At 42.2% G+C, this 9,724-nt stretch overlaps 1 protein-coding gene across 2 annotated transcripts in view; it reads left to right on the top strand.

The window, feature by feature from the left end:
• ERCC5 (ERCC excision repair 5, endonuclease) overlaps positions 2,938-9,724 on the top strand; it is a 30,878-nt gene continuing 24,091 nt past the window's right edge. The window contains exons 1-4 of one of the 2 annotated variants that reach the window (XM_013968375.2): positions 2,938-3,793; positions 7,695-7,870; positions 8,785-8,900; positions 9,295-9,378. In XM_013968375.2, coding sequence (XP_013823829.2) covers positions 3,706-3,793; positions 7,695-7,870; positions 8,785-8,900; positions 9,295-9,378 — 464 coding nt within the window. In that variant the 5' untranslated portion in view covers positions 2,938-3,705. The remainder of the gene's footprint in view (positions 3,794-7,694; positions 7,871-8,784; positions 8,901-9,294; positions 9,379-9,724) is intronic. The other variant, XM_005687775.3, reaches the window with a different exon arrangement.

The following is a 9,724-nucleotide window of genomic DNA, read 5'->3' as shown; positions in this document are numbered from 1 at the left end:
TACTAGGTGTTTCATGTTAAGTCACTGATCTCAGAGAAACTGCAAAAAAGAAGTGCCATCTCCATTTTATTCAGATTCTCAACATTGAACAAATGTGTCCAGGATCCTAGATGTGTCTGCTGGGGCTACCAAAATGAAACGTCAGACTGGTAGCTTACACAGCATTTATTTTCTCATAGCTCCAGAGGCTAGAAGTCAAGATCCAAAATTTGGTTTCCTGAACCTTCTTGGTTTGCAGCTCCCTGTGTCCTCACTTGCTTTTTCCTCTGTGCAAAGAGCCTTAGTGTCTGGGTGTCCAAATTTCCTTTTCTAAGGACACCAGTCAGACTGATTAACTTACCCTAATGGCCTCATTTTAACTTTAAAAAGGCCCAGTTTCCAGCTGGTCACATTCTGAGACACTAGGGGTTAGCGCTTCAACATTTGAACTTTGGAGGACACAATTCAGCCCATACCTCAGGATTATTACATGGCTCTGATGGGATCTGAACTTGTGAGAAAATTCAATAGGGTGCAAGATGCCCTGCAGATTTAGATTTGAGGCTGGGAAAGTGGTCATTTAGACAATATTTATAGAATTCCTGCTAAATATAAACAGTGGGGTATACAACTGGTGGCTCAGAGGATAAAGCATCTGCCTGCAATGCAGGAGACCCGGGTTCCATCCCTGGGTTGGGACGATCCCCTGGAGAAGGAAATGGCAACCCACTCCAGTATTCTTGCCTGGAGAATCCCACGGACAGAGGAGCCTGGTGGGCTACAGTCCACGGGTTCGCAAAGAGCCGGACACGACTGAGCGACTTCACACACACACATACAACAGTCAACAAAACAGTTGTTGGTTCCAGTAACTTTACAATCTACTCTGTTGGGTGGAGGAAGACACAAATAGGTAATCATATTAATTCCGACAAAATACATTTAGGAACAAAAGTTCCGCATATAATTTTACATCTGGAGGAAATGCAAGTAAGTACTTTACCAGGATTAGCCCTGAGAGAAAATTAGTTGCAACTAGGTCGTGGGGGTAAAGAATCTATGTGACACAGGAAATGCAGATTAGATCCCTGGGTCAGGAAAATTCCAAGGCAGGAAATAGCAACCCAAACCATCGCCTGCAATGCGGGAGACCTGGGTTCAATCCCTGAGTCAGCAAGATCCCCTGGAGAAGGAAGTGGCAACCTACTCCAGTATTCTTGCCTGGAAAATCCCATGGACGGAGGAGCCTGGGAGGCTGCAGTCCATGGGGTCACAAAGAGTCCGACACAACTGATCGACTTCACTTTCCTTTCACTTTTCCAGTATTGTTGCCTGGGAAATCCCACGGACAGAGGAGCCTGGTGGGCTACAGTCCATGGGGTTACAGGGTCTGAGGTGACTGAGGAACTGGGTACACAGGTTCAGGAAACTTGGCTACTGGGAACCATCTGTTTGGGCAAAAAAATAGTTTCGCTAAAAACTTATTTTCCAATCATTTCTTTTCACTGATTTTAATCTAATTTCAATAGTCCAAATCTGAACAAATTTGTATGAAAAGGCTACCATTCATTGACCACTAGTGGTTAAGTACTTCACAAACATTACCTATGATCCTTGCTTGAAACAGTTTGTAAGACTGCTTCTATGCCCGCCTATTACAGATGAAGAAAGATGTTTTGAACAAACCTGATCTGGGCAATGCTAAACACCATAAGTGGTTCAGTGGGGGTTTGAATCTTAGCCTGAGGTCCAATCTACCACCTTTCCAGGAGCTACTCTGGCAATGAGTTTCTTGTTATTTCTGACCTACAAGCCTCTTAAATGCTGAAGAAAAATGTACTTCAAGGGCTAAGATTTTAAACCATATTACTATCTGGTTACTACAAATTTTCAGATAACTACCTACTTATTAATGAAAAAATATCAACCAAATCTTCCACCTACTTCTGTTTTGACTATGCTAAGGCCTTTGACTGTGTGGATCACAACAAACTGTGGAAAGTTCTTAAAGAGATGGGAATACCAGACCACCTGACCTGCCTCCTGAGAAATATGTATGTAGGTAAAGAAGCAACAGTTATACTTAGACATGGAACAACAGGCTGGTTCCAAATTGGGAAAGGAGTAGTCAAGGCTGTATATTGTCACCGTGCTTATTTAACTTTTGTGCAGAATACATCATGAGAAATGCCAGACTGGATGAAGCCCAAGCTGGAATCAAGATTTCCAGAAGTATCAATAACCTCAGATATGCAGATGACATAACACGTCTGGCAGAAAGCTAGAACTAAAGAGCCTCTTGATGAAAGTGAAAGAGGAGAGTGAAAAAGTTGGCTTAAAGCTCAACATTCAGAAAACGAAGATCATGGCATCTGGTCCCATCACTTCATGGGAAATAGATGGGGAAACAGTGGAAAGTGTCAGACTTTTTTAGGGGGCTCCAAAATCACTGTAGCTGGTGACTGCAGCTATGAAATTAAAAGAGGATTGCTCCTTAGAACAAAAATTATGACCAACCTAGATAGCATATTCAAAAGCAGAAATACTACTTTGCCTACAAAGGTCCATCTAGTCAAGGATACGGTTTTTCCAGTAGTCATGTATAGATGTGAGAGTTGGGCTATTAGGAAAGCTGAGCGCAGAAGAATTGATGCTTTTGAATTATGGTGTTGGAGAAGACTCTTGAGAGTCCCTTGGACTGCAAGGAGATCCAACCAGTCCATCCTAAAGGAAATTAGTCCTGAATATTCATTAGAACTGATGCTGAAACGCCAATACTTTGGCCACCTGACGCGAAGAATTGACTCACTAGAAAAGACCCTGATGCTGGGAAAGATTGAAGGCAGAAGGGGACGACAGAGGATGAGATGGTTGGATGGCATCACGAACTCAATGGACATGAGTTTGAGTAAACTCCGGGAGTTGGTGATGGACAGGGAAGCCTGGAATGCTGCTGTCCATGGGGTCGCAAAGAGTCAGACACGACTAAGCGACTGAAACGAATTCAAAGCTTCCACCTTTCAGTTATTGCTTCCCGCGATAAACAATACTTAGCATCAAGAATTTTCACAACTGGCGGTAGACTGGGAAGAAACAGACGCTAGAAAAGGACGCACAAACCCGTAACTTCTGAGAGAAAACGCTTCGCGTACGGTTTCAACGTTTAACAGAAATAAGATCCCTGCATAGAGAAGGTAAGGCGGCCAACACGCCGTAAACACAGAAGTTGAACCACCCCCTCACTTCCGGAATGATCGGTGCAGCGGATATACGTCATCGCGGGGAGCCAGGACTTCCGCCCTGCGCGACGCATTAAAAGGCATCCGGGAAGCTCCATTTCCCGTGCGTTTACGCCTGAGCTTGAGTAGACTGGAGTTTTCGGAGGAAGTTTTTCTGGCTATTAAATCTTGCCTGCGCCGGCCCCTCACCTTGGTCGTCCGTTAAGAGTGCTAACGTTTGGGCCAGAGCGCTGGAGGAGACGGGGACTTGCCCCTCAGCGTCGCCAGTTTTGTCCGGTCCCGTTTTTCTTCCGCAAGGCCGTGTCAGTTTCTGGAAACTGCCCGTTTCGCCGGGGTCGGTTTTTCCTGGACAGCTGCGGGCTCTTAATTTTCCGTCTTTCTGAGTAGAAGCTGAGAGGGCTCTTCCTGGGCCCCGGGCGGCTGTGCAGCCGGGCGGGGAAGACTTGGAGTGAGAAGCCGCCCGCGACGCCGAGGACACAGCTCCCTCATGGGAGTCCAGGGGCTCTGGAAGCTGTTGGAGTGCTCCGGGCGGCAGATCAGCCCGGAGACGCTGGAGGGGAAGATCCTTGCCGTGGGTATCCTTTACACTGGGGATGCTCGGTGGACGCCAGGGTTGTTTTTTTTTAATCGAAGGATAACTGCTTTACAGAATTGTGTTGTTTTCTGTCAGACATCAACGTGAGACGCCAGGGCTTTTTGCTGTCAGTTTTGCTGGGGCGCAGAGCGGCGTTGGAGGGGCGGCCCGGGGGAGTCTCAGGCCGGGGAGGAGTAGCTATAGGATCTTCCTCAGGACGCTTCCTTTCTAAGTGTCTCATTTTCTTCCGCTTTGCAGTCAGAGCTCCCTGGATTGGAGTCTTAGGCCCAACGCTCTGCGCCTCTCTACAGTTCTTTCATCTGGGAAGTGGAGGTGATAACAGTCTCTACACACAGAGTTGGTGGGAGGAATAAAGGGAATATTTAAATGAAAGGAGTTTAGAAATAGTGTCTGGCACTGTTAATATTGCAAATCCTGAAGATGTTATTCTGGCTGGGAGGTCAGCCTAGAGAAAATGAAGTCGACTTCCTACCAGTAGTTTTGCCAGCGGTCCTGAGTCTTGCCCGTTTATATTTGTGAGAGGAAGAAAAACGTTGTGGACATGTGTTTTACATTTTCTTTTTTTTAAGTAGCTTTTACTGTGTTTTTTTTTTTTTTTTTGTTACTGTTTTTGGAATAGGAAATTCGTATGGTACAACACCGCAAAGATTTCAAAAGGTGTACCGTGCGTTATTTTCCTCGTTTGTGTGCGTGTTTGGCTGGTTTTGTCTTTAGAATTAGATGTTGTTTCCTAATTACGGGAACAAGTGAAAGCTGTTTCTGAAGTTTTAGTGTTTTTATTTGTTAGGCATTCTTCATTATCTTTCTGTTTTTATCTTTCTTTTCTTTTTCTGAGTGTCTTTTCTGTTCCAGAAGCTGGTGGTACCTTCCACCAGTTCCCTAAGTTGGGACATATGAGCCTAGGAGCTCCATGCTTTGTGGAGAAGACAGTCCTGCAGTAATTGCTGTGGTAAATGCGCTGTCAGGGGTTGGGGATTCAGCAGGAGGAGCCATTCATTGACTTTGGTTGGAGACAATTCATATGTAATGGAACAGTGATAATTTTTTTTTGGTAAGGCAAGACGATGATAATGATTACACGTTTTTTGCAATGTGGTTAATTTAAAACACATCCGTAATGAATGGTGGGTTAAAAGTTTTGTGCCTGATAACCTTGTGGCAGAGGTTTGTGTTTTGTTTTTTTTTTGAAGCACACGTGCTGTGGCCGCCCTCTAGTGGTTCCTTAAACCATTGCTTCCTGAAGGTTTTCTCCATGGAACTATTAATATCTATCCATAGGAATGAAAGCAGTATCCAGTGTCAGGATCCCTTAAAACGTCAGCAAAAGTTTGAATCAGTTTACATTCCAGTCCATGTGAGAAATTAATAATTTGTAAAATGTATTCAGGTTTTTTGGTTTTATTTGTTAATGAAGAAATTACCCTTGGCATACTAGGTTCATAATTTATTCTTGAATCCCTGAAATAAATTGTTTGGTCTTTTTACCATTTCCAGCTGAGTGTCTTGTTTATTTATACAGTATAAATGTTTGTGTCAAATAATAAAGAATTAATAATTAAACTTTTGTCTTTTATGGACCTTACTTAAAAGTAAAATACACTTAACTCTATTATTAACAAAATATTACACTCTGTGTAGGCCCCACCTGCAATGTGGGGGCCTGGGTTTGATTCCTGGGTTGGGAAGATCCTCTGGAGGAGGGCATGGCAACACATTCCAGTATCCTTGCCTGGAAAATCCCTGTGGACAGAGGAGCCTGGTGGTCTTCAGTCCATGGGGTGGCACAGAGTCAGACATGACTGAGCGACTAAGCACAGCATGTTTAATAGCCTGTGTTTCAGAAGGTTCATATCTAGTTCCAAAGGATAGCAGAGTTGAGAGCTCCCGATCTGAAATTAGATTTCCCATTCCCTGGTCGCTCAGATCGCAAAGAATCTGCCTGCAGTCCTAGAGACTCAGGTTCAGTTCCTTTGTTGGGAAGATCCCCTGAAGAAGGGAATGGCTACCCACTCCAGTATTCTTGCCTGGAGAAATCTATGGACAGAGGAGCCAGTCCATGAGGTAGCAAAGGGTCCAACACAACTCGGTGACTTAACGCTTCATAAAATTGAATGAGTTAGGTAGAAACTTTTTCCATCTAATACAGTGGTGTAGCAACTGGAACAAGCCAATTAGAAATCGACCCAGTATGATACAGAACTAAGCCAACACCTAATCGTACTTCCAGGATGGACCCTTTAGCTGACATCTTGTTCTCACCACTGCATTCTGCTTTCACTCTGCCTATTGTAACGTTTAAAGCAGGTTTCCTTGTATTGATATTTCATTCATCACTTGGCCACCGGCGTGAGCCTTCAGTGACATCCTTCCAGTGACCACAGATACATCACGTCCTCTCCCTGCTCCCCTTGCACCTGCCACGTTGTCCTTGAACAGAACACATTTCTGGTCGAGGGCATTTGTGTTAGCTGTACCTCCAGCCTCACTGTCTTCTCTCATTTGCTCAGATCTCTGTTGCTTCTTTGGACGGGCCTTCCCCGTCTAATGTAGTCCCTGTTGGCTCAGATAGTAAAGAATCTGTTTGCAATGCAGGAGACCTGGATTTGATCCCTGGGTTGCAAAGATCCCCCCTGGGGCGTGAGCACCCTGGTGCAAAGACAGGGAGCTCTTTTTTTTTTTTTTTAATTTTAATTTTTTTATGGATCTCAGTTTTTGCTTGTGTCAAGTATGCAGTGACTTGTGAAGTAGCAGGTGGACATGTCAACTCAGTCATCCATTCTGGGGTTAGGAGAGCTCTGGGTCAGAGGTCCATGCCTGGAGTGGGGGCCTGTGGGGGCTGTAGTTGCAGGGGGGGCAGAGGTAGCCTGGATGGACACTGCAGACAGGAGGAAAGGAGAGGGCCTGAGAACCCCCATCATGGAAGTGAGCATTCTGATGGTGGGCCAGGGGAGTGGGCAGAGGGATCCAGGGAATGCAGCAGAAGGCTGTGTCCCTCTCTTAGGAACAAATAGAAAACAGTTGGTTAAAAAGCACTCTTTAGTGAAATTTAAAAATAGAAGGTGACTCCAAGAAGAAGGCAATCAGTTATAATCACAGCAGAAGATAACTACTCTTAACATTGACCAAAAAGTTTGTTCCAGTTTTTCTGTAACATCCCATGGAAAACCCTGAACAGTCTTTTGCGTCAAGTCAGTATTTTGAGGTCTGAGCTTCGAGTATATTTAACATACTGCATATGTTACGAAATAGATTTATACTTTCCATACTTCTGTAACCTGTTTTATTTCTCCCTTTAATAATATTTTCTGGCTGCTTTATGTGCTTAGCTTCCATTTTTAAGGGTTGCTTGGATTGCAGCAAATCATGATATCATAATCTAATTTTAATAAAAGACCAGTTGGAAAACTTCCATTCTTCGTATTTTCATTACTATAAACAAAACCACCTTATAAGTTACTCTGATTATAAGTCTGTGATAATTTCTTGAGGATAAGTGTGTGGCAGTGGAATTCTTACATAAAAGAGTGTAGATTTTAAAGTGTTTTGCTATGAATTGCTAAATCGTTCTCCAAAAGAGTTGATTAATTTACTAAAATTTCATATAGATCACTGATTTCTTTTAAAGAAGTTCCTTTCAATTAGACTTTTTAAAGGAGACATGTGCCTGTGTAAGCTTTTACAATTCAGGATGTCAACAGTGATGACAGGAGCCCAGCTAAAGTGAGCTCACTTTAGGGAGATTCCAGTAGGGCTGAACCTTTTTCAGTTTCAAGGGAATTGGGATGAGTGCTCAGTTTGAATGTTTCGATAATACCAGACACTGGGAATTTGTAACGGGAGGGAAGGATTTGCAGAGTGTTTTCCATGAGCAATTCTTCTAGATATTAGCATCTGGTTAAACCAGGCTCTTAAAGGAGTCCGCGATCGCCACGGGAACTCGATAGAAAACGCCCATCTTCTCACTTTGTTCCACCGACTCTGCAAACTCTTATTTTTCCGAATTCGTCCTATTTTTGTGTTTGATGGGGATGCGCCACTGTTGAAGAAACAGACATTGGTAAGAGTTGTATATATATAGTTTTTTTTCTTTCTGCATTCTTAGAATTTTAGGTCATATTTTAATTGACCTAAAATTAAAATTTTCTTCTTAGAATTTTGGAAACCAAGACTTACTTTGACATATATCCAATTTAATTCAACTTTTAAAAATTTATCATGAACAGATAATTTCTTTTCAAAGAGATTTACCTCTGAAAACATTGTATAACATGGGTGCAATAATATTTAACTTTTAATAAAACTATTAAAGTTAACAGTAGGTAAAGAGTTTTCCCTTTGGATTGTCTTCTTGTGTTCTACAGTTAAACTTACACAGTATTGTATAGCAACTATATCAAAAAGAAAAAGAATGTTTTGATAGTCTTGCCTTATATTCAACTGTAAGCACAGAGACTATTTCATTTTTTCCTGTTTGGAAATTTCTTACAAGGTATATCTGTACATTTTAGGATTTTTTATGACATCATTTTGGATATGGAAGGGCAGAGCTACATATAAGTAATGTGTTTTTATAAAAACTAATCTAATACCAGAAATTGGTTTTGACCTAATAGTAGCATTTTAAAGACTAGTTAATTGATGTAATAATCCCTTTAGGGAAGCATTTACTTAATTATATAGTATTAAGTTTAGGCTTCTTGGGAACATTAAAGGACATTTAAAAGAAACAATGGTTTCCCAAATACATTGTATAATAATTCATTAAGTAATACTTAGTTGGAAACTCTGGCTGTCCTTTACACAACAAAAACCTGAAGCTATTCACTCGTACACTAATTAGGAGAAAATACTAAAACAGCTATAATCTGAAAACTCAGAAGACAAACCAAATTCTATGGGGAAAAAAGCCACAGAATTGTTTTTAACATCCTAATACCTCCAAATAAAATCCTATATTCTTTCTTTTCACAGGCTAAGAGAAGGCATAAAAAGGACTTGGCCGCCAGTGACTCCAAAACAACTACAGAGAAGCTTTTGAAAACATTTTTGAAAAGACAGGTTATCAAAACTGCCTTAAAAAGCAAAAGGCAAGCAGAGAATTACACTCATTTCAAAGATGAACATTTCTTATGTTTACACTGAATTCTGTGATTCCCTTTCTCTAATGAGAGGAATCAGTGGAATGTCCATTTGACCGCGTGAATTGAAGTTGTGAATGTTCTCTGATTTTTGAGAATCAGCTTTGACCGTGAGAAGGAAAAGCTGCTAGGTTGCATCGCTTGTACATTTTACCCTCCTAACAGTCTTCCTCATGCCAAGACCAGGTTCCCTCTTCCTGGAGGCAGGCAGGCCAGCGAGGGCAGAACCCATCCCCCTGGGTTTCCCCTTCTCGGCCGGGTTTGTGTGTTCAATGGGGAGCATTACTGACTCTCAAAATACTGTCTCCTGTCATCTCTGGTGAAGTCTCTGTGTACTTTTCAGGGAGGAAACCCTTCCCAGTCTTACTCAAGTTCAGAGAGATGACATCTATGCTTTGCCACCTTTACAAGAGAGAGAGAAAAACAGGTAAATGTTTTAACTATTTAAAAATGTTATTGCTGCATTCAGACAGATTTAAACCTTTATGTTTTACTTAAATGATCAGATGTGTTGGATTAATGCATCTGCAATACACATTCTCGACACTTTTATTGGTTTTTAAAGGCTACGTCTTCTATTGACTCCCTTTGTGTTTTAGTGGTTTGTGGTGGTTTCCTTTCTCCATCCTCAGGAGCCTGTGTTAGCACTGTTCACTTAGAGTTTGTGGAGACGTGGATTCTAGTTTTTCTGACTCTTTGTTGATACCTACCATCTCAGCCTGCTTCTCAGTCCGGCGTTTTCTCTCTCACCATCACTGAAGTCCGCACACACG

The sequence above is a fragment of the Capra hircus genome, chromosome 12, assembly GCF_001704415.2.
Source record: "Capra hircus breed San Clemente chromosome 12, ASM170441v1, whole genome shotgun sequence".
In the NCBI taxonomy this organism is placed as follows: Eukaryota; Metazoa; Chordata; class Mammalia; order Artiodactyla; family Bovidae; genus Capra; species Capra hircus.
The sequence above is the reverse complement of the archived record's forward strand: the minus strand, read 5'-3'. Positions and strand labels throughout refer to the sequence as shown.